The sequence below is a fragment of the Magallana gigas genome, chromosome 9 (genome assembly GCF_963853765.1).
Source record: "Magallana gigas chromosome 9, xbMagGiga1.1, whole genome shotgun sequence".
Classification (NCBI taxonomy): domain Eukaryota; kingdom Metazoa; phylum Mollusca; class Bivalvia; order Ostreida; family Ostreidae; genus Magallana; species Magallana gigas.
The window spans coordinates 47,943,883-47,970,661 of record NC_088861.1 but is presented as its reverse complement, the minus strand read 5'-3'; the positions used below and the strand labels follow the sequence as shown (position 1 = coordinate 47,970,661).

The 26,779-nt window shown below is 31.0% G+C and overlaps 1 protein-coding gene across 1 annotated transcript in view; it reads right to left on the bottom strand.

Annotated features, from left to right (window-relative positions):
* Positions 1-7,419: 7,419 nt before the first annotated feature.
* LOC136271933 (deleted in malignant brain tumors 1 protein-like) overlaps positions 7,420-26,779 on the bottom strand; it is a 29,651-nt gene continuing 10,291 nt past the window's right edge. The window contains exons 6-18 of the mRNA XM_066072527.1: positions 21,986-22,130; positions 21,568-21,743; positions 20,037-20,181; positions 17,664-17,839; positions 16,128-16,272; positions 15,718-15,893; positions 14,016-14,160; positions 13,615-13,790; positions 12,472-12,616; positions 12,066-12,247; positions 9,633-9,777; positions 9,229-9,404; positions 7,420-7,677 (exon numbers count right to left, since the gene is read on the bottom strand). Coding sequence (XP_065928599.1) covers positions 7,529-7,677; positions 9,229-9,404; positions 9,633-9,777; positions 12,066-12,247; positions 12,472-12,616; positions 13,615-13,790; positions 14,016-14,160; positions 15,718-15,893; positions 16,128-16,272; positions 17,664-17,839; positions 20,037-20,181; positions 21,568-21,743; positions 21,986-22,130 — 2,081 coding nt within the window. The 3' untranslated portion in view covers positions 7,420-7,528. The remainder of the gene's footprint in view (positions 7,678-9,228; positions 9,405-9,632; positions 9,778-12,065; positions 12,248-12,471; positions 12,617-13,614; positions 13,791-14,015; positions 14,161-15,717; positions 15,894-16,127; positions 16,273-17,663; positions 17,840-20,036; positions 20,182-21,567; positions 21,744-21,985; positions 22,131-26,779) is intronic.

Here is a 26,779-nt window from a genome sequence, read left to right as displayed (position 1 = left end):
CAGTTACACATGTGCACTGATTGGTCATACGATGAACAGTACGTTAAGAATACTTATGAAATTAAAATACAAACGCGTTAAACAAGCCGGGAAGTAAGATGTACACGTCGGACTGATATATAAACAAAATATAATTTTAATTATTTGGTATACTTTCTACATCAAATGTATACGAATGTATAATCAAATTTTAAAAATGGGATTAAAATCACGTGCACCACATGGCTAGTGCTGGATTTTAAACTGATTTTGTAATATAACGTATAACGTCAGTAAATTTATGAATAATGCTTATTATATCTTATAACAGAAACATGTGCATGTTTCATAAACATGTATCAATATCTGTGTTATAGTACAGAAAGTAAATACAAAGTATAGAAATGCACGAATCACACAGGCGTCGAACCGGGGGGGGGGGGGGGGCTAGGGGGGCTTAGCGCAAAGTTAGACTTAACCATTAGGCGCATAGCCCCCCCCCCCCACTTTTTCTCGCCGGAAATGTAATTGTTCCTAAATTTACCTTATAAGATGGAGAAGTTGGAGTAATTGGCATACAACCCCCCCCCCCGACACGGATTAGGAATTTCATGATTTTGGGGAAAAAAATTGGGTAGGGAAATTTATTTTCGGAAGTATATAGTATAGGTATACCCCCCTCCCACGGATTAAAATTTGCATTTTGGGAATTAGGGTTTTTCCTCAATATTTCTGAGGATTAGTCTAGCCCCCCCCCCCCCCCCACCACTTTCAATTTGCTTCCGACGCCAGTGAATCATGATACAGTCATACATGTAGTAAAGTCTGAATGCATGTAAATAATTAAACAATTATCATATTAGACTCAAACTCCAAGTGGGTTTTACTTGTTGAAATTTAATTTTTTATAAACCGCTTCGCGGTTTATAAAGCGTAAACTGTCCCAAACCATTTTATATCGTATAAAACAAATAAATATTGAATTCATTCCTTAAAGAAACGTATCAACTTTCATAGTTGATTTGATATGCATTTATGAAAAAAATCATTAAATCATATTTACTCGATTATATTTCTTTCTACAATATTAGCACAATATTTTTAGTCACGAATGCGAACTAAAAACATGTTAACGCTGCTGTTCATGTATGTTTCATATTCCTGACTAAGAGCATGAAAAAGGCTTTTAACTGAAAATACACAAACACTTCACACAACTTAACATCAATATGAATATATGCATGAAATGTTTATTGCTGGATGTTGTCGGTCCTATAACACACCAAAGCGGTGCAGACAAATTACCATATAGCGCCAATGCGCGGTTTTCAATTTCTCTGTACCGCCGTGGTGTGTTATAGGACCGACGACATCCAGAAAAAGCATTTTATCTTAAGATAAACGCCTATTGAATAGTAAGACGATTTTCAGTTCACATCATTTTGAAAACTTTATAACTTAAGTGTGTCCGGATATGTGAGATAAATAAATAATAACAATTCCTTTACATCTAAAATTATCTTTTTAAGTGAGAAAACAAATCTAACATAGCGTTTTATTCAAACCATATAATGTATATTTATTTTGCATTTTAAAAACAATCATTTTCATATATCCTAAAACACCAACGTTCTTTTAATGATCCTTTCAAGTTTATTAGGTATATTTTAAAACATACTAAAAATATTTTTCAAAAAGTCCATAAGTATGATATTTCAAAACTTAACTGCCTAAAGCACTTAAAGTTTGTAGTTCATTTCAAAACATGCATTCAGTACACAGTTTATCTCACCATTAGGACTGCAGCTGATAGACACCTCCTTTTGGTGATAACAGTTATGGATTCCCCATGCGCTTTGCTGACATTCATCTATGCTTATCTCAGATCCTACACAGCTAACACCGGACAGCCAAATAGGACCTGATCCTGGACCATAAACAGCATTGACATACACTTCTGATGTATTCCTGAATTGTTGATATCCATAAGAATATTATTACTGTTTAAGTTCTTCAAATTAATTTTTATCGCAAGAAAGGTATTCGAATTGATGATTGAAAATTAGATTTTTTTGTTATTTTTGCCTAGTTGTGATACGTAGTGAAATGATTGATAAGGAAAAAAACAAACATTTGTATTTTTTTTTAATCTTAAAAAAAATGTTTTCCAATATTAAATTTCTATCCGACAACATTACCAAGAAAACCCTAATGACCGACACACAACAGCAGCCAGCTTATCATTGGGTGAATAATCACACACTGTTCCCCATTGTCCAAATTTGTACACTTCTAAACGACCTTCAGATTCATTATCACCACCCACAAGTCGAATTAAAGTGTCTAAAAGTAAAAAAAAACATATCTATATTTACTAAAAAATTATGATGACTTACTATTCCTATGAATTTTAAAATTGACCTGAGAAGATGTGCAATTGAAAACAATGAAATGCAATTAAAATCAATTAACAATTCTCTTTAATAAATCATAATGCAGTTCATTTGCTTCAATCTTACACGTTTTTGATTCTAATTGTAATCTTTCAGTATTTCAAATAACATTGAAATAAAACAAAATAAATCTATTACATGTTGAAAAGTTACAATATGACATAAATATCAAAACAGGTTATATTTGTACACATGTACAATTTACATTTATATTAATTTCTCCATTATGTTTGCTTTGGAAATCTGTGACGTTCAATTTCCTGTGTGTACACTAAGCCTTTTTATGAGCCATCAACACAAATGTAGATGTCATCAAGCGTTTTGAGTGTATATATTTTTATCAGATTAAATAAACGTTTCATCTTTCATAGTTGATTTGATGTGAATTTATAAAAAAAAAATATTGAATCATATTTACGCAATTACATTTCTTTCTACAAATCTTAAGCACTATATTTTAAGTCACTTATGCGAACTAAAAAACATATTAACGCTGCTGTTCCATGTATGTTACATATTCCTGATTAAGAGCGTAAAAATGGCTTTTAACTGAAAATACACAAACACTTCATACAAATTAACATCAATATGAATATGAATATATGCATTAAATGTTTATTGTTGGATGTTATCGGTCCTATAACACACCAAAGCGGTGCAGACAAATTAACATACAGCGCCAATGCGCGGTTTTCAATTTGTCTGCACTGCCGTGGTGTGTTATAGGACCGACGACATCCAGAAATAATCATTTTATCTTAAGGTAGCTCGCTGGTTTACCTGCTTGTGAGAAAACCTACCTTGAAAATTTGTCCACGTGATCCATAGGTTTTATAGTTTTATTTCTAAAATTTATTTAAGATTCGTCTGCGCGGTAATAATGTTATCGTGTTTCAAATACAGTGTCATTAATAAAATCAAGCAACGCCATTTCAATGAAATATATAGTAAAATGCACATATTAACCGAGAAACGCATTACAAAACTATGCTCCAAACTTTTAAACGATTCAGACAAAATCAATCATACTCAACACCAAAACAGAGGAGATAATTATGAATCAATTCATAAAAAAATATCAGTATGTGTTCTCGGCCAATTTTTGACAAAAACACTTTAAAGATTTAAAAGATTTTTCAAAACCTTATATTTTCATTACGACGTTAACCTGACGTCATCATTTCCTTACTTCTTAAAACACCAAAATTGAAATGCATTTATTGACAAGACTAGCTGTTTAACACATTTTAGAACATGTAAATGCTTATAAGACATTATTGTGAATGTTATCAAATGCAATTAATGTAAGGCTGTAAAGATACAGAAAATTGCTATTTTTGTTTTTATGAAACTCTGAGTCAATCAATGCAAAAATAAAGTGCCAGGCAACTACTGACATTTTAAGTAAGTAATCGAATAAAACAGTTATCTCAAGCCAAAAGAAATTTAAGAATTTAATCGGTAGGACAGATTACGGAAGTTATAATTGTAAAAAAAAAAGAAGAAGTTAATGCATACATTCTATTTTAAAACATGACTTTAAATGGAAGAGTTCTAACGCACACTCATTCTTTATCTTTATAGAACAAAATGTGACAATGTATGTGACATCTTTAAATTTTCAGCACTTGATATTATAAATCTTTGTATAAACAGTCATAAACCGCATATAAGCTTTTTAAAATATTTTCTTTTATGCTTCTAAATATCTCATTTGTCATTCAAAAAAAACAATTATGAGTTTACTATGACGGTCAACTCTTTACGTCGATTCCTATTATGACGTCAGCAAACCCGCGAGCTACGTTAAGATAAACGCCTATTGAATAGTAAGACGATTTTCAGTTCACATCATTTTGAAAACTTTATAACTTAAGTGTGTCCGGATATGTGAGATAAATAAATAATAACAATTCCTTTACATCTAAAATTATCTTTTTAAGTGAAAATAATTTAAAACTGGTTGTGACGCGCTTTCTGATTGGGTAAACACTTATTTTATATCGTATAAAGAATGTTGCCTACGTCATAGTTAGATTAACGTCAATAACGTATAAATACGCCTGACGTCACGTTTGAATTTGGTACAATTTTACGACACTTTAAAGGTAAAATGACCGTTTTTATCTACAATGAAGAGTAAAACAATTAAATTATAAGCAATGAATTCAATATTTATTAGTTTTATACGATATAAAATGGTATGAAACAGTTTACGCTGTTTATAAAGCGTAAACTGCCCCAAACCATTTTATATCGTATAAAACAAATATTGAATTCATTCCTTAAAAACAAAATTACAAAAAGCGTTAATTTCAAACCATATGTTGTTGATTTATTTTGAGTTTTAAAAACAATCATTTTCATATATCCTAAAACACTAACGTTCTTTTAATGATCCTTTCAAGTTCATTAGGTATATTTCAAAACATACCAACAAATATTTTTCAATAAGTCCATAAGTATGATATTTCAAAACTTAACTGCCTAAAGCACGTAAAGTTTGTAGTTTATTTCAAAACATGAACTAAGTACACAGTTTATCTCACCATTAGGACTGCAGTTGATAGACACCTCCTTTTGGTGATAACAGTTATGGATTCCCCACGCGTTGTGCTGACATTCATCTATACTTATCTCAGATCCCTCACAGCTAACACTGGACAGCCAACTAGGACCAGATCCTGGACCATAAACAGCATTGACATACACTTCTGATGTATTCCTGAATTGTTGATATCCATAAGAATATTATTACTGTAAAAGTTCTTCAACTTAATTTCCATTTGTAAGAAAGGTATTTGAATTGATGATTGAAAATTAGATTTTTTGTTATTTTTGCCTAGTTGTGATACGTAGTGAAATGATTGATAAGGAAAAAAACAAACATTTGTATTTTTTTTTAATCTTAAAAAAATGTTTTCCAATATTAAATTTCTATCCGACAACATTACCAAGAAAACCCTAATGACCGACACACAACAGCAGCCAGCTTATCATTAGGTGAATAATCACACACTGTTCCCCATTGTCCAAATTTGTACACTTCTAAACGACCTTCAGATTCATTATCACCACCCACAAGTCGAATTAAAGTGTCTAAAAGTAAAAAAAAACATATCTATATTTACTAAAAAAATTATGATGACTTACTATTCCTATAAATTTTAAAATTGACCTGAGAAGATGTGCAATTGAAAACAATGCAATGCAATTAAAATCAATCAACAATTCTCTTTAATAAATCATAATGCAGTTCATTTGCTTCAATCTTACACGTTTTTGATTCTAATTGTAATCTCTCAGTATTTCAAATAACATTGAAATAAAACAAAATAAATCTATTACATGTTAAAAAGTTACAATATGACATAAATATCAAAACAGGTTATATTTGTACACATGTACAATTTACATTTATATTGCGACGTTCAATTTCCTGTGTGTACACTAAGCCTTTTAATGAGCCATCAGCACGAATGTAGATGTCATCGAGCGTTTTGAGTGTATATATTTTTATAAGATTAAATAAAACGTTTCATCTTTCATTGTTGATTTGATGTGAATTTATAAAAAAAAATATTATTAAATCATATTTACGCAATTACATTTCTTTCTACAAATCTTAAGCACTATATTTTAAGTCACTTATGCGAACTAAAAAACATATTAACGCTGCTGTTCCATGTATGTTACATATTCCTGATTAAGAGCGTAAAAATGGCTTTTAACTGAAAATACACAAACACTTCATACAAATTAACATCAATATGAATATGAATATATGCATTAAATGTTTATTGTTGGATGTTATCGGTCCTATAACACACCAAAGCGGTGCAGACAAATTAACATACAGCGCCCATGCGCGGTTTTCAATTTGTCTGCACCGCCGTGGTGTGTTATAGGACCGACGACATCCAGAAATAAGCATTTTATCTTAAGATAAACGCCTATTGAATAGTAAGACGATTTTCAGTTCACATCATTTTGAAAACTTTATAACTTAAGTGTGTCCGGATATGTGAGATAAATAAATAATAACAATTCCTTTACATCTAAAATTATCTTATTAAGTGAAAATAATTTAAAACTGGTTGTGACGCGCTTTCTGATTGGGTAAACACTTATTTTATATCGTATAAAGAATGTTGCCTACGTCATAGTTAGATTAACGTCAAAAACGTATAAATACGCCTGACGTCACGTTTGAATTTTGTACAATTTTACGACACTTTAAAGGTGAAATGACCGTTTTTATCTACAATGAAGAGTAAAACAATTAAATTATAAGCAATGAATTCAATATTTATTAGTTTCATACGATATAAAATGGTATGAAACAGTTTACGCTGTTTATAAAGCGTAAACTGCCCCAAACCATTTTATATCGTATAAAACAAATATTGAATTCATTTCTTAAAAACAAAATTACAAAAAGCGTTAATTTCAAACCATATGTTGTTGATTTATTTTGAGTTTTAAAAACAATCATTTTCATATATCCTAAAACACTAACGTTCTTTTAATGATCCTTTCAAGTCCATTAGGTATATTTCAAAACATACTACAAATATTTTTCAAAAAGTCCATAAGTATGACATTTCAAAACTTAACTGCCTAAAGCACGTAAAGTTTGTAGTTTATTTCAAAACATGAGCTAAGTACACAGTTTATCTCACCATTAGGACTGCAGTTGATAGACACCTCCTTTTGGTGATAACAGTTATGGATTCCCCACGCGTTGTGCTGACATTCATCTATACTTATCTCAGATCCTACACATTTAACACCGGACAGCCAAATAGGACCTGATCCTGGACCATAAACAGCATTGACATACACTTCTGATGTATTCCTGAATTGTTGATATCCATAAGAATATTATTACTGTCTAAGTTCTTCAACTTAATTTCCATTTGGAAGAAAGGTATTTGAATTGATGATTGAAAATTAGATTTTTTGTTATTTTTGCCTAGTTGTGATACGTTGTGAAATAATTAAAATGCAAAGAAAAAAACATGTTTTATTTTTTATTTTATTTCTTTGAATCATAAAATAGATGTTAGCCAATATTAAATTTCTATCCGACAACATTACCAAGGAAACCCTAATGATCGACACACAACAGCAGCCACTTTATCAGTTACTAAGTCTTCACACACTGTTCCCCATTTTCCAACTTTGTACACTTCTAAACGACCTTCAGATTCAGTATCACCACCCACAAGTCGAATTAAAGTGTCTAAAAGTAAGAATGACATATCAAGATTTACTAAAAAAAATAATGATGACTTACTATTCCTATCAATTTTAAAATTGACCTGAGAAGATGTTCATTTGAAAACAATGCAAAGCATTTAAAATCCATTAACAATTCTCTTTATTAATCATAATGCAGTTCATTTGTTTCAATCTTACACGTTCTTGATTCTAATTGTATTCTTTCAATATTTCGAATAACATTGAAATAAAACAAAATAAATCTATTACATGTTAAAAAGTTACAATATGACATAAATATCAAAACAGGTTATATTTGTACACATGTACAATTTACATTTATATTAATTTCTCCATTATGTTTGCTTTGGAAATCTGTGACGTTCAATTTCCTGTGTGTACACTAAGCCTTTTTATGAGTCATCAGCACAAATTTAGATGTCATCGAGCGTTTTGAGTGTATATATTTTTATAAGATTAAATAAAACATTTCAACTCTCATAGTTGATTTGATGTGAATTTATGAAAAAATATAAATAAATCATATTTACGCGATTATATTTCTGTCTACAAATTGTTAGCACTATATTTTTAGTCACTTATGCGAACTAAAAAACATATTAACGCTGCTGTTCCATGTATGAGCGTAAAAATAGCTTTAAACTGAAAATACACAAACACTGTATACAAATCAACATCAATATGAATTTGAATACAAGCAGTGAATGTTCATTGTGGGATGTTGTCGGTCCTATAACACACCAAAGCGGTGCAGACAAATTACCATACAGCGCCAATGCGCGGTTTTCAATTTGTCTGCACCGCTGTGGTATGTAATAGGACAGTTAAGATAATTCTAAAAAGTTTATAATTTAAGTATGGTTGGATATGTAATATAAATAAATAATAACAATTCTCTGACATCTAAAAATATCTTTTTAAGTGAAAATAATTTAAAACTGGTTATGACGCGCTTTCTGATTGGATAAAAAATAATTTATATCGTATAAAGAATGTTGCCTACGTCATAGTTAGACTAACGTCATAAACGTATCAATACACCTGAAGCTACGTTTGAATTTTGTACAATTTTACGTTATTTTAAAGGTCATATGACCGTTTTTATCTACAATGAAGAGTAAAACAATTAAATTATAAGCAATGAATTCAATATCTATTAGTTTTATACGATATAAAATGGTTTGAAACAGTTTACGCTGTTTTATAAACCGCTTCGCGGTTTATAAAACGTAAACTGCCCCAAACCATTTTATATCGTATAAAACAAATATTGAATTCATTCCTTAAAAACAAAATTTTAAATAGCGTTAATTTCAAATCATATGATGTTGATTTATATATAACTGCATTTTAAAAACAATCATTTTCATATATCCTAAAACACTAGCGTTCTTTTAATGATCTTTTCAAGTCCATTGGGTATATATCAAAACATACCAACAAATAATATTTAATAAGTCTATAAGTATGATATTTCAAAACCTAACTGCCTAAAGCACGTAAAAATTGTAGTTTATTTCAAAATATGAATTAAGTACACAATTTATCTCACCATTAGGACTGCAGTTGATGGACACATCATTCCGGTGATTACAGCTATGGATTCCCCACTCTCGGTGCTGACATTCGTCTATGCTTGTCTCAGATCCTACACAGTTAACACCGGACAGCCATATAGGACCTGATCCTTCACCATAAACAGCATTTCCATACACTTCTGATGTATTCCTGAATGTTTGATATCCATAAGAATATTATTACTGTTTAAGTTCTTCAACTTAAACACAATTTGGAACAAATTGTGTTCAATTTGATGATTGAAAATAAGTTGTTTTTTTTATTTTTGTCTAGTTACACGTTGTGAAATGATTAAAAGGAAAAGAAAAACAACATTCTTCTTTTCTTTCTATTACAAGAAAAATTTTCAAATTTTAATCTTCTATACGACAACATTACCAAGGAAATCCTAATGATCGACACACAACAGCAGCCACTTTATCAGTCACTGTATCATCACACACTGTTCCCCATTTTCCAAATTTGTACACTTCTAAACGACCTTCAGATTCAGTATCACCACCCACAAGTCGAATTAAAGTGTCTAAAAATAACATAACATATCTAGATTTACTAAAAAATTATTCTTATCAATTTTAAAAGTGGTCTTAGAAGATGTGCATTTAACCTCAATGCAATGCATTTAAAAATCAATGAATAATATTTGTAGCTATGTTAAAGCTGTCCGAAGCTTAATATATATCGAACAATTATACTCTTTTCTAATTATCGAAAAATACTTTAACCGAGCGAGTTTGTTTAAACTTTTATTACATAAATTAACAGTGACATCCAACACTTTATTTGATGTATTTTTGTGACGTCATATATTTTTCTTATGTACGTGACAGGTCTATTGTAGCACGGTAAATAATCTATAAAAATCGCATCGGCGCAAGTGAATAATGACTTTAAATCAAAAATATTTTTATGAAAAATCCCTCGATAATTAATGTATTTTGGAGTTCTTGCTGGGGGGTTCATATAAATATTCAGTTTATTTGAAATATTGTCAAAACATTTCGCACCGCCATCGAAATTAGGCCCATTTTTACCCTTTAGACTCGATTTACACAAAATGGGGTCAATCGGTAGGTTTCCTCCAGCTAGATTCACATTGGTACTTATTTTCTCTCCCGATTTCACGTAAAATATACTAAGATTGTTTTTATCTTTCACTTGCGGCAAGCCGTTTTTTATATGCATATACATATCTCCATTCATCACATTACACGTTAGTGGGGGAGTCTCAAAACCATTAGTTTATGAATAGTTATTTACCTATTACGAAGCTTTAAAAATGTAGATTTTTTTAAACTCCATATCGGTGACATTGAATTTAGTATCACTAGTATTTGTAACAGTGTCTATGTAAAGGAATGAAGCAGTTTTATTATGCAAAATGAATATCACTTATAACGTTACGATACATTCTCTAAGAACGATCGAAAGGAATGCAGATCGTGACGTCAAAGTTAACTATAACGCCATATCTTATGAAGTACAGACAAGTGAATTTCTACATATCGCTGTTAAAATAATCGGGCAGCCTTAACATAGCCGCGTTCAGGAATAAACCACAATGCAGTTCATTTGCGTTAAACTTACACGTTTTTGATTCTAATTGTGATCTTTCAATATTTCAAATTACATTGAAATAAACAAAACAAATTTATAACATGTTGAAAAGTGACAATATGACATTAATATTAAAACAGGTTATATCTGTACACAAATATAATTTACATTTATATTATATTTCCCATGATGTTTGCATTGGAAATCTGTGACGTTCTACTTCCTGTGCGTACACTAAGCCTTTTTATGAGCCACCAGCACAAATATAGATGCCATCACGCGTTTTGAGTTGATATATTTTTGTTAGATTAAATGAAACTTTCAAACTTTGATAGTTCATTTGATACGCATTTATAAAAAAAAATCATTATATCATATTTACTCGATTTTATTTCGTTCTACAAATTTTTAGCACTATATTTTTAGTCACGAAAGCGAATTTTAAAAAATGATAACGCTGCTGTTCCATGTATGTTTCATATTTCTGACTAAGAGCGTTAAAAGGCTTTAAACTGATGACACACAAACACTTTATACAAATTAACGTCAACATGAATATGAATACAAGCATGAATGTTTATTTTTGGATCTTGTCGGTCCTATTACACACCAAAGCGGTGCAGACAAATTAACATACACAATGCGCGGTTATCAATTTGTCTGCACCGCCGTGGTGTGTTATAGGACCGACGACATCCAGAAATAAGCATCTAATGCTACAATAAACGCATATAATTTACTTTATATGTTGGTATGATGTACCTCTGTCTGGTTGACAATTCAGGTTGAATATATTGATTCTAAATCTTATTTTAAACAAAATGCGTTGCCATCAATTTTACTGACGCCATAGAAAAAAAATTAAACAATAGTAAATGGTAAGACAATTTTCAGTTTAGATAATTTTAATAAGTTTATAACTTAAGTATGTTCGAATATGTGACATAAATAAATAATAACCATTCTTTGACATCTAAAAATATCTTTCTAATTGGAAAAAAAAATTACAAATAGCATTTTATTTGAATCATGTGGTTTTGAATTATACTGCATTTTAAAAACAAGTAAAGACGTATAACATAAACACTAACGTTATTTTCATAGAGCCTTTCAGCTTTATTATGTATATTTCAAAACATACAAACAAATATTATTCAGTATGTCCATAAGTATGACATTTCAAAACTTTAGCGCCTGAAACACGTAACATTTGCAGTTTTTCCTCATAACAAGAATTATCACTATTTCTCTCACCATTAGGACTGCAGTTGATGGACACATCATTCCTGTGATGACAGTACCAACGGCGGGTTTTCCACACTCGGTGCTGACATTCATCTATACTTGTCTCAGATCCCTCACAGTTAACATCGGACAGCCAAAAAGGACCTGATCCTTCACCATAAACAGCATGTCCATACACTTCTGATGTATTCCTGTTTGATATCCATAAGAATATTACTACTGTTCAACTTCTTAAAGTGAATTTCCATATAAAAAAAAGGTATTCAATTTGATGATTGAAAATTAGATTTTTTATATTTGCTAATTGTGAAACGATGTAAAATGATTAAAATGGAAAGAAAAGAAATTATTTCTTTATTTATTTGAATTAAAAATAGATGTTCTCCAATATTAAATTTCTATTCGACAACATTACCAAGGAAACCCTAATGATCGACAAACAACAGCAGCCAGCTTATCATTGGGTGAATTATCACACACTGTTCCCCATTGTCCAAATTTGTACCCTTCTAAACGACCTTCTGATTCAGAATCACCACCCACAAGTCGAATTAAAGTGCCTAGAAATAAATAACTAGATTTTTAAAAAAAATAAAGGTGACTGACTAATTCTATAAATATTAAAAGTGGTCTGAGAAGATGTGCATTTGAAAACAATGCAATGCATTTAAAATCAATAAATATTTCTCAAGTATCAACCATAATGCAGTTCATTTGCTTTAATCTTAACCGTTTTTGATTCTAATTGTAATCTTTTTATATTTCAAATAACATCGAAATAAAACAAAATAAATTTATAACATGGTGAAAAGTTACAATATGATAGAAATATCAAAACAGGTTATATTTGTATACGTGTATAATTTACATTGATAGTTTATTCCCCATTATGTTTGCATTGGATTTCTGTGTCATTCAATTTCATGTGAGTACTCTAAGCATTTTTATCAGCCATAAGCACAAATATAGGTGTATTATTGGACTGACGACATCCAAAAAAAGCATTTAATGTTAAAATGAACGCATTTATTTTACTTTCTATATTAGCATGATATACCTCTGTGTGCGTGACTACTCAGGTAGAATGCTTTTGTTTACAATCTTATTTTAAACAAAATCCGTTGCCGTCAATTCTTACTGACGTCATAGAAAAAAAATCAACAATATTAAATAGTAAGACAATATTTAGTTTAGATAATTTTAATAGATTTATGATTTAAGTACGTTAGCATGTGTGATATAAATAAATAATAACAATTCTCTGACATCTTAAAATATCTTTCTAAGTGCCAAAACAACCTTACAAATAGCGTTTCATTTGCACCATGTGGTTTTGATTTATACTGCATTTTAAAAACAAGTATTATCATATATCATAAAGCACTAACGTTCTTTTCATAGATCATTTTAAGTTTATTATGTATATTTCAAAACATACCAACAAATATTATTCAATAAGTCCATAAGTATGACATTTCAAAAACATAACTGCTTAAAGCACGTTCAATGACTGTGTAGTTTATTTCATGACAAGAAACAACAACACAATCTATCTCACCTTTAGGATTGCAGTTGATGGACACATCCTTCATGTGACTACAGTTATGGGTTCCCCACGCTCTGTGCTGACATTCATCTATACTTATCTCAGATCCCTCACAGTTAACACCGGACAGCCAAATAGGACCTGATCCTGGACCATAAACAGCATGTCCATACACTTCTGATGTATTCCTGAATGTTTGATATCCATAAGAATATTATTACTGTTTAAGTTCTTCAAATTAATTTCCATTTGGAAAAAATGGTATTCAATTAAATGATTGAAAATTAGATATTTTTCTATTTCTGCCTAGTTGTGATACGTTGTGAAATGATTAAAAGGAAAAAAAACATTCTAATTTTTTAAAATCATAAATAGATGTTTTCCAAAATTAAGTTTCTGTTTAAAAACATTACCAAGGAAACCCTAATGATCGACACACAACAGCAGCCAGTTTATCAGTCACTGAATCATCACACACTGTTCCCCATTTTCCAAGTTTGAACACTTCTAAACGACCTTCAGATTCAGTATCGCCACCCACAAGTCGAATTAAAGTGTCTAAAAATAACATAACATATCTAGATTTACTAGAAACCTATTCTTATCAATTTTAAAAGTGGTCTGAAAAGATGTGCATTTAAAAACATTGCAATGCATTTAAATCAATAATTAATTCTCAAGAATAAACCATAATGCAGTTCATTTGCTTTAATCTGACACGTTGTTGATTCTAATTGTAATCTTTCAATATTTCAAATAACATCGAAATAAAACAAAATAAATTTATAACATGGTGAAAAGTTACAATATGATAGAAATATCAAAACAGGTTATATTTGTATACGTGTATAATTTACATTGATAGTATATTTCCAATTATGTTTGCATTGGAAATCTGTGACGTTCAACTTCCTGTGCGTACACTAAGCCTTTTTATGAGCCACCAGCACAAATATAGATGTCATCACACTCTTTGAGTTGATATATTTTTGTTAGATTAAATGAAAAGTTCAAACTTTTATAGTTCATTTGATATGCATTTATGAAAAAATCATTATATCATATTAACTCGATTATATTTCTTTCTACAGATTTTTAGCAGTATATTTTTAGTCACGAAAGCAAACTAAAAAACATGTTAACGCTGCTGTTCCATGTATGTTTTATATTCCTGACTTAGAGCGTAAAAAAGGCTTTAAAATGATGATTCACAAACACTTCATACAAATTGACATCACTATGAATATGAATATAAGCATTGGATGCTTATTTTTGGGTGTCGTCATTCATATAACACACCAAAGCGGTGTAGACAAATTAACATACGGCGCCAATGCATATTTATCAATTTGTCTGCACCCTCGTGATGTGTTATAGGACCGACAACATCTAGAAATAAGCATCTAATGTTAAAATGAACGCATATCATGCGCGGATCTAGAGGGGGGGTCGGGGGGGTCCCGACCCCCCCTGGAAAATGAAAATTTATTAAATTTAGTAAAATTATCGCGAAAATATGCCTCGGACCCCCCCTGGCAAACACAATTATCCTTCGGACCCCCCCTGGAAAAATTTTCTGGATCCGCGCATGCATATAATTTACTTTATATGTTGGCATGATATACCTCTGTGTTGGTGACTACTCAGATTCAATACATTGATTCAGATACTTATTTTAAACAAAATACGTTGCCATCAATTTTACTGACGTCATAGAAAAAAATTAAACAATATTAAATAGTAAGACGATTTCCATTTTATGTAACTCTCATAAGTTTATAAAAGACGTACGTTCGGATATTCGATATAGGTAAATAATAACAGTTCTCTGACATCTAAAAATATCTTTCTAAGTGCAAAAACAAAATTGCAAATAACGTTTTATTCAAACCATCTGGTTTTGATTTTGCATTTTAAAAAAAATTATAATCAGATATCATAAAGCACTAACGTTCTATTCATAGATCATTTCAAGTTTATTATGTTTATTTCAAAACATACCAACAAATATTACATAATATGTCCTTAAGTATGACGTTTTAAAACTTAACTGCCTTAAGCACAATTAATTGTAGTTTATTTCATGATAAGAAATAATAACACAATTTATCTCACCATTAGGACTGCAGTTGATGGACACATCCTTACTGTGATTACAGTTATGGGTTCCCCACTCTCGGTGCTGACATTCATCTATGCTTATTTCAGATCCCTCACAGTTAACATCGGACAGCCATATAGGACCTGCTCCTGGACCATAAACAGCATTTCGATACACTTCTGATGTAGTCCTGAATGTTTGACATCCATAACATTATCATTACTGCTTATGTTCTTCATCTTAATTTCCATTTGGATAAAAGAAATTCAATTTAATGATTAAAACTTCGATATTTTTTTCTATTTTTGCCTAGTTGTGATTCGTTGTGAAATGATTACTATGAAAAGAAAAAAAAACAACATTATCTATTTTGAATCATAAAATAGATGTTTTTCAATGTTAAATTTCTATCCGACAACATTACCAAGGAAATCCTAATGATCGACACACAACAGCAGCCAGTTTATCAGTTACTAAGTCATCACACACTGTTCCCCATTTTCCAAATTTGTACACTTCTAAACGACCTTCAGATTCAGTATCTCCTCCCACAAGTCGAATTACAGTGTCTAAAAATAAACTATCTAGATTTACTAGAAAGCTATGATGACTTACAATTCTTATAAATTTTTAAAAAGGTGTCTGGGAAGATGTGCATTTAAAAACAATGCAATGCATTTAAAATCAATAAATAATTCTCAAGAATAAACCATAATGCAGTTCATGTGTTTTAATCTTTCACGTTTTTGATTTTTTTTTAATATTCCGAATAACATTGAAATAAAACAAAATAAATTTATAACATTTTGAAAAGTTACAATATGACATAAATATCAAAACAGGTTATATTTGTACACATGTATAATTTACATTTATAGTATTATTCCCATTATGTTTGCATTGGAAATCTGTGACGTTCAATTTCACGTGAGTACACGAAGCCTTTTTATGAGCCACCAGCACGAATATAGATAATATCGAGCGTTTTGAGTGTAAATATTTTTATAAGATGAAATGAAACGTGTCAACTTTCATAGTTGATTTGATATGCATTTATGAAAAAAATCATTAAATCATGTTTACAATTATATTTCTTTCTACACATTTTTAGCACTATATTTTTAGTCACGTATGCGAACAAAAAACTTGTTTACGCTGCTGTTCTATGCATGGTTCATATTCCTGACTAACAGAGTGAAAAAGGCTTTAAACTGAAAATACACAAACACTACATACAAATTAACATCAATATGAATATGAATATAAGCACTGAATGTTTACTTTTGGATGTTGTCGGTCCTATAACACACCAAAGCAGTGCAGACAGATTAACATAACGCGCCAATGCGCGGTTTTCAATTTGCCTGCACCGCCGTGGTGTTTTATCGGACCGACGACGTCCAAAAATACCCATTTAATGTTAAAATAAACGCATATAATTTACTTTCTTTATTGACATGATATACCTCAGTGTGCGTGACTACTCATGTTAAATACATTAATTTAGAATCTTATTTTAAACAAAATGCGTTGCTATCAATTTTATTGACGCATATAAAAAAATTAAACACTATTAAATAGCAGGACGATTTTTAGTTTAGATAATTTTGAAGGGTTTATAATTTAAGTATGTTCGGATGTGCTATATAAATAAATAATAACAATTCTCTGATATCATAAAATATCTTTTTAAGCGCAAAAACAAAATTACAAATAGCGTTTTATTGAAACCATATGATGTTGACTTTTAATGCATTTTAAAAACAAGTATTATCATATATCATAAAACACTACAGGTCTTTTCATAAATCCTTTTTAGTTTATTATGTATATTTCAAAACATAACAACAAATATTACTCAATATGTCCATAAGTATGACAGTTCAAAACTTAACTGCCTAAAGCACGTAAAAATTGTAGTTTATTTCAAAACATGAATTAAGTGCAAAATTTATCTCACCATTAGGACTGCAGTTGATGGACACATCCTTACTGTGATTACAATTATGGGTTCCCCACGCTCTGTGCTGACATTCATCTATGCTTATCTCAGATCCCTCACAGTTAACATCGTCCAGCCATATAAGACCTGCTCCTGGACCATAAACAGCATTTCCATACACTTCTGATGTATTCCTGAATGTTTGATATCAATAACAATATCATTACTATTTAAGTTTTTCAAATTAATTAAGATTTTGATGAAAGGTATTCAAATTGATGATTCAAACTTAGATTTTTTTTTTGGCCTAGATGTGATACATTATGAAATGATCAAAATGAAAAGAAAAAAACAACAACATTATTTATTAATAAATTATTTGAGTTATAAAACAGATGTTTGCCAGTATCAAATTTTTATCCGACAACATTACCAAGGAAACCCTAATGATCGACACACAACAGCAGCCAGTTTATCATTGGGTGAATTATCACACACTGTTCCCCATTTTCCAACTTTGTACACTTCTAAACGACCTTCAGATTCAGTATCACCACCCACAAGTCGAATTAAAGTGTCTAAATATAAAATAAGTAGATTTAGTAGAAAAGTATGGTGACTGACATTTCCTATAAATATTAAAAGTGGTCTGAAGAGATGTTCATTTGAAAACAATGCAATGCATTTAAAATCAATAAATAATTCTCAAGAATAAACCATAATGCAGTGCTTTTGATTTAATCTTACACGTTTTGGATTTTAATTGTAATCTTTCAGTATTTCGAATAACATCGAAATAAAACAAAATAAAATTATAACATGTTGAAAAGTTACAATATAACATAAATATGAAAACAAGTTATATTTGTTCACATGTATAATATACATTTATAGTATATTCCCCATTTTGTTTGCATTGGAAATCTGTGACGTTCAATTTCATGTAAGTACACTAAGCCTTTTTATGGGCCATGAGCACAAATATAGATGTCATCACGTGTTTCTAGTTTATATATTTGTGTAAGATTAAATCAAAACGTTCTTATTTTCATATTTATTTTGATATGCATTAATGAAAAAAATCATTAAATCATATTTACTCCATTCTATTTCTTTCCACAAATTTTTAGCACTATACTTTAAGTCACGGAAGCGAACTAAAAACATCTTAACGTTGTCATTCCATGTATGCTTCATATTCCTGACAAAGAGCGTGAATAAGGCTTTAAACTGATGATACACAAACACTTCATACAAATTAACATCAATATGAATATTAATATAAGCATTGAATGCTTATTTCTGGATGTCGTCATTCCTATAACACACCAAAGCGGTGCAGACAAATTCACATAACGCGCCAATGCGCGGTTTTCAATTTGTCTGCACCGCCGTGGTGTGTTATAGGACCGACGACATACAAAAATAGGCATTTCATGTTAAAATGAACGCATTTATTTTACTTTCTATATTAGCATGATATACCTCTCTGTGCGTGACTACTCATGTTGAATGCTTTTGTTTTAAATCTTATTTTAAACAAAATGCGTTGCCGTCATTTTTCACTGACGTCATAGAAAATAATTGAACAATATTAAATAGTGAGACATTTTTCAGTTTAGATAATTTTAATAAATTTATGATTTAAGTACGTTCGGATAAATGATATAAATAAATAATAACAATTCTCTGACATGTACACTATCTTTTTAAGTGCAAAAACAAAATTACAAATAGCGTTTTATTCGCTCCATGTCGTTTTGGTTTATGCAGCATTTTAAAACAAGTATAATCATATATCATAAAACACTAACGTTCTTTTCATAGATCATTTTAAGTTTATTATGTATATTTCAAAACATACCAACAAATATTATTCAATAAGTCCATAAGTATGACATTTCAAAAACATAACTGCTTAAAGCACGTTCAATGACTGTGTAGTTTATTTCATGTCAAGAAATAATAACACAAACTATCTCACCTTTAGGACTGCAGTTGATGGACACATCCTTACTGTGATTGCAGTTATGGGTTCCCCACGCTCTGTGCTGACATTCATCTATACTTATCTCAGATCCCTCACAGTTAACACCGGACAGCCAAATAGGACCTGATCCTGGACCATAAACAGCATGTCCATACACTTCTGATGTATTCCTGAATGTTTGATATCCATAAGAATATTATTACTGTTTAAGTTCTTCATCTTAATTTCCATTTGGATTAAAGAAATTCAATGTAAGGATTAAAACTTAAATATTTTTTTCTATTTTTGCCTAGTTGTGATTCGTTGTGAAATGATTTCTATGAAAAGAAAAAAAAACATTATCTATTTTGAATCATAAAATAGATGTTTTTCAATGTTAAATTTCTATCCGACAACATTACCAAGGAAATCCTAATGATCGACACACAACAGCAGCCAGTTTATCAGTTACTAAGTCATCACACACTGTTCCCCATTTTCCAAATTTGTACACTTCTAAACGACCTTCAGATTCAGTATCTCCTCCCACAAGTCGAATTACAGTGTCTAAAAATAAACTATCTAGATTAACTAAAAAGCTATGGTGACTTACAATTCTTATGAATTTTTAAAAAGGTGTCTGGGAAGATGTGCATTTAAAAACAATGCAATGCATTTAAAATCAATAAATAATTCTCAAGAATAAACCATAATGCAGTTCATGTGTTTTAATCTATCACGTTTTTGATTTTTTTTTTAATATTCCGAATAACATTGAAATAAAACAAATTAAATTTATAACATTTTGAAAAGTTACAATATGACATAAATATCAAAACAGGTTAAATTTGTACACATGTATAATTTACATTTACAGTATTATTCCCATTATGTTTGCATTGGAAATCTGTGACGTTCAATTTCACGTGAGTACACGAAGCCTTTTAATGAGCCACCAGCACGAATATAGATGTTATCGAGCGTTTTGAGTGTAAATATTGTTATAAGATGAAATGAAACGTGTCAACTTTCATAGTTGATTTGATATGCATTTATGAAAAAATTCATTAAATCATGTTTACAATTATATTTTTTTTCTACACATTTTTAGCACTATATTTTTAGTCACGTATGCGAACAAAAAACTTGTTTACGCTGCTATTCTATGTATGTTTCATATTCCTGACTAACAGCGTGAAAAAGGCTTTAAACTGAAAATACACAAACACTTCATACAAATTAACATCAATATGAATATAAGCACTGAATGTTTAGTTTTGGATGTTGTCGGTCCTATAACACACCAAAGCGGTGCAGACAAATTAACATAACGCGCAAATGCGCGGATTTCAATTTGCCTGCACCGCCGTGGTGTTTTATCGGACCGACGACATCCAAAAATACCCATTTCATGTTAAAATGAACGCATATAATTTACTTTCTATATTGACATGATATACCTCAGTGTACGTGACTACTCATGTTAAATACATTAATTTAGAATCTTATTTTAAACAAAATGCGTTGCTATCAATTTTATTGACGCATATAAAAAAATTAAACACTATTAAATAGCAGGACGATTTTTAGTTTAGATAATTTTGAAGGGTTTATAATTTAAGTATGTTCGGATGTGCTATATAAATAAATAATAACAATTCTCTGATATCATAAAATATCTTTTTAAGCGCAAAAACAAAATTACAAATAGCGTTTTATTGAAACCATATGATGTTGACTTTTAATGCATTTTAAAAACAAGTATTATCATATATCATAAAACACTGCAGGTATTTTCATAAATCCTTTCTAGTTTATTATGTATATTTCAAAACATACCAACAAATATTACTCAATATGTCCATAAGTATGACAGTTCAAAACTTAACTGCCTAAAGCACGTAAAAATTGTAGTTTATTTCAAAACATGAATTAAGTGCAAATTTATCTCACCATGAGGACTGCAGTTGATGGACACATCCTTACTGTGATTACAGTTATGGGTTCCCCACGCTCTGTGCTGACATTCATCTATGCTTATCTCAGATCCCTCACAGTTAACATCGTCCAGCCATATAGGACCTGCTCCTGGACCATAAACAGCATGTCCATACACTTCTGATGTATTCCTGAATGTTTGATATCCATAAAAATATCATTACTGTTTAAGTTTTTCAAATTAATTAAGATTTTGATGAAAGGTATTCAAATTGATGATTGAAACTTAGATTATTTTTTTTTTTGGCCTAGATGTGATACGTTATGAAAATCAAAATGAAAAGAAAAAAAACAACAACATTATTTATTAATAAATTATTTGAATTATAAAATATATGTTGGCCAGCATTAAATTTTGATCCGACAACATTACCAAGGAAACCCTAATGATCGACACACAACAGCAGCCAGTTTATCATTGGGTGAATTATCACACACTGTTCCCCATTTTCCAACTTTGTACACTTCTAAACGACCTTCAGATTCAGTATCACCTCCCACAAGTCGAAGTAAAGTGTCTAAAAATAAAATAAGTGGATTTAGTAGAAAAGTATGGTGACTGACATTTCCTATAAATATTAAAAGTGGTCTGAAGAGATGTTCATTTGAAAACAATGCAATGCATTTAAAATCAATAAATAATTCTCAAGAATAAACCATAATGCAGTGCTTTTGATTTAATCTTACACGTTTTGGATTTTAATTGTAATCTTTCAGTATTTCGAATAACATCGAAATAAAACAAAATAAAATTATAACATGTTGAAAAGTTACAATATGACATAAATATGAAAACAAGTTATATTTGTTCACATGTATAATTTACATTTATAGTATATTCCCCATTTTGTTTGCATTGGAAATCTGTGACGTTCAATTTCATGTGAGTACACTAAGCCTTTTTATGGGCCATGAGCACAAATATAGATGTCATCACGTGTTTCTTATGGAGGGTAATCGTGTTAAAAAATCCAGACATGTTAACTTGTAAATCCGAATATGCAATCGTGTTGATGTGTGAGCCTGAGCATGAATATGTGTAATTCTGATCGTGTAACCCATAAAACTCGGGCATAAACACGTGTACATGTAAGATTTTACTCAGTTCCTTCGCATGATTCACATTTTGCAACTTTATTGTTTACATTAGTTAATTAAACCTTCAACTTTGCACACTTTGAATCCGTAGTTTCTGCGTTTGTAACTTCAGGCTCGGCAATAGCACATCTGACATCATACAAATTGACAAATGTAAAGTCTACAAGTTTGTCGAATTTTGACATGACCTTATATGGCAACTGCCTTGCTGCGGGGAAATGGCATGCCGTAACCACCGGACCGGAATGAACGAAAAATAAACATAATATTCAGCTAAACTGTTGCAATAAGCTTTTAATGAACGAGACCTTTTCTATCGAAAACACCGGTATTATTTTTAGAAAAAAAATGAGGCATGATTGAAACTGGACCAAAGAGGAAGAGGTTCATGTAGAAAAAAAATCGTTGCCGATGTGACGAATGCGCTTATTTCCGTAATATAATTCTCATGGTATTATAAAAGGAAATGCCTAATATTTTATATCTCTAAAAAAAAATTGACATGTAATTTAAACTGGAATATAATTAAATGCGTACTCTTTTCTAGAAATGAGACGGATCAAGAAATTACCTAAGGGGGTAAATATATTATTGAGCGGCATGGGGTTCGAAGACCGCCGTGAGGTCCCATGTAACTCCATTGCTTCTGAATTCTAAGAATTTTGAGAGTGAATTTTTAACCGGGTTTCCGATTATTGAAATAGTAAAAATTGCAGACGGGCGAGTGGCTGTCAAAAAGGTACCTTTATTGTACCGATAACTCCTCGAACAGTTTTCAAGATAGGAAGTTCTTTTGCAGATCATTTATACAATTGCTAGGATTTTGATTACTGATAATTTATAAAAATATCAGCTGTTGAACTTAGTCATTTTTGGGCAAAAACATTGCATATAGAGTACCCCATTTTTACTATTGTTATTTTTCTGATTTTGTTAGAATAAACGACCTGCAAGGATTTGGTAATTTTTCGCGGAAAAATTTATGTTACTTTACATGTATTTATACTTTTTGTTGTTGTGTAAGTGAAAGATAAATAATAACACAATCTTCAATAATAATAAAAAAAACTAGCGCATATTTTTTGTGCGCCGTAAATTGAAGTTTTACTATGGGAGGCACTGTAGCTCAAAGATCATCCATCTGTATTTTTAGACAGGGAGCTACAGACCTGCAGCTAGTTCACAAGTGGCTGTAAAACTGTATTATACTAACTTTTATCAGCCAACTTCACAAAGTAAGTCTGTATTGAACCGACATTCAGGACGTCATACTCAATCCCGTAATAATTGCTTAAAATAATTTTTAAAAAATGTCAATTTTTACCTGCATGATAGGCTTTTTTCCCTATATATTGCCGACAATGCAAAGAAACATATCTTAAAATAATTTATACACATTTTAATTTTGCCGACAGTTAACCTTATCTTTGGAATTTTTATTCATCTTTTTTAAAGGGTGTCGCTTCTTATGTCTCATATTACCGGGTAATCACAATCTCAAAACCAATGTCTTTAAATAGTTTGTTTTTCTTATCGATAACTTTGCACCTCAGCTGACGGACCCCGTGTAATTTTTCGCGTGGGGGGGGGGGGTCTTGTCACAACTTTGTGGTAGCGATAAGGATGCATTTGGAGATATTTTCTTAATTCAGCCGAGGCCTATACTTTAACAATTTGTTGCATGTACTCTAATAACAGTGGCGTCGGAAGCAAATTGAAAGGGGGGGGGGGCTAAACTAATCATGAAAAATATTGACAAGAATTCCCATGTGGGGGAGGGTATACCAATAACTCCAATCTTACCTCCCCAATCCCCCCCCCCCAAATCATGAAATTCCTAATCCGTGGGGAGTGCTAGTATACCTACTATGACTCTAATTTTCAATATCACTATCAATATTTCATTTTCTTTAAGGTCTTTTAAGGAACAATTGTGTTTGTTGCGAGGAAAAAGTAGGGGGGGGGGGTTGAATCCCTCCTGTTGCTATGTCCCTAATGGTTAGGTCTAACTTGGCAAAGAAGCCCCCCCCCCCCCCCTCCCGGTTCAGACGCCTATGAATAAAAATGCGTATATATCTTTATACACGTGTATTCAAACAAAGTCATTAAATGTATTTTTTTCAGTTCTAAGAGGATATCTGAAGCCGATCGAATTCTTTACTCGCATCTTTTATACATTCTCTTGATAAAATGTACACCAATCTCATAATTTAATTTTCCGAAAAATAATACTCTATGAAATGTTGTTATCCAGAGATAATATGAATATAGGCTTACCTAATATTTTTTTTTAATTTATTCCGTCCCTATTCCGGCGATTACGGCATGCCTTTACCTGTAGCTAGCCTTTTTCTATCAGCGACGTCACTGTTTCCATATAAGGTCATGTCAAAATTCGACAAACTTGTAGACTTTACATTTGTCAATTTGTATCATATCAGATGTGCTATTGCCGAGCCTGATGTTACAAATGCAGAAACTACGGATTGAAAGTGTGCAAAATTGAAGGTTTAATTAACTAATGTAAACAATAAAGTTGCAAAATGTGCATCATGCGAAGGAACTGAGTCAAATTTTACACGTGTTTATGCCCGAGTTTTATAGGTTACACGATCAGAATTACACTACCATGCTCAGGCTCACACATAAACACGATTGCATATTCGGATTTACAAGTTTACATGTCTGGATTTTTGAACACGATTACCCTCCATAGTTTCTAGTTTATATATTTGTGTAAGATTAAATCAAAACGTTCCAATTTTCATATTTATTTTGATATGCATTAATGAAAAAAAATCATTAAATCATATTTACTCCATTATATTTCTTTCCACACATTTTTAGCACTATACTTTTAGTAACGAAAGCGAGCTAAAAACATCTTAACGTTGTCATTCCATGTATGCTTCATATTCCTGACAAAGAGCGTGAATAAGGCTTTAAACTGATGATACACAAACACTTCATACAAATTCACATCAATATGAATATGAATAAAAGCATTGAATGCTTATTTTTGGATGTCGTCATTCCTATAACACACCAAAGCGGTGCAGACAAATTAACATAACGCGCCAATGCGCGGTTTTCGATTTCTCTGCACCGCCGTGGTGTGTTATAGGACCGACGACATACAAAAATAGGCATTTCATGTTAAAATGAACGCATATAATTTACTTTCTATATTGGCATGATATACCTCTCTGTGCGTGACTACTCATGTTGAATGCTGTGGTTTAGAATCTTATTTTAAACAAAATGCGTTGCCGTCATTTTTCACTGACGTCATAGAAAATAATTAAACACTATTAAATAGCAGGACGATTTTTAGTTTAGATAATTTTGAAGAGTTTATAATTTAAGTATGTATGCTATATAAATAAATAATAACAATTCTCTGATATCTTATAATATCTTTTTAAGTGCAGAAACAAAATTACAAATAGCGTTTTATTGAAACCATATGATGTTGACTTTTACTGCATTTTAAAAACAAGAATTATCATATATCATAAAACACTACAGGTCTTTTCATAAATCCTTTCTAGTTTATTATGTATATTTCAAAACATACAATACAAATATTGACTGGGGTTGAGGGCAACATTGATTATATTAGCCCCCGAGGGACGAAATATTGCCCGACGCGAAGCGGAGGGCAATATTTTCGTCCCAAGGGGGCTAATATAATCAATGTTGCCCGAAAACACAGTCAACATTTGTTTTGTTATATGAAGAAACAAACCAAAATTTAAGAAATTAATTGGAAACAGATCGCCGTAATTTTCTCAGCTCAACAAAGAATTCACGAATTCAATTTTGTGCAAAGTTCATTTCCAAAATATCCTCAGCATCAAACGGCCACTGGTGATATTCCACCGATCTTAAGAATTAACATACAGATGTTCTACCTGATTTTACTTCACAGTAATTCGCACATCCTTATATCCGTTATGAAAGCAAACCGCCGCATTGCGCGTCCGTTGTTTACTTGCCTTGACTGACTGTCTATTATGACGTCATCTTGTTTTGGAGTCGCGAAGAGTTATTCGCGTCATCGTTTACG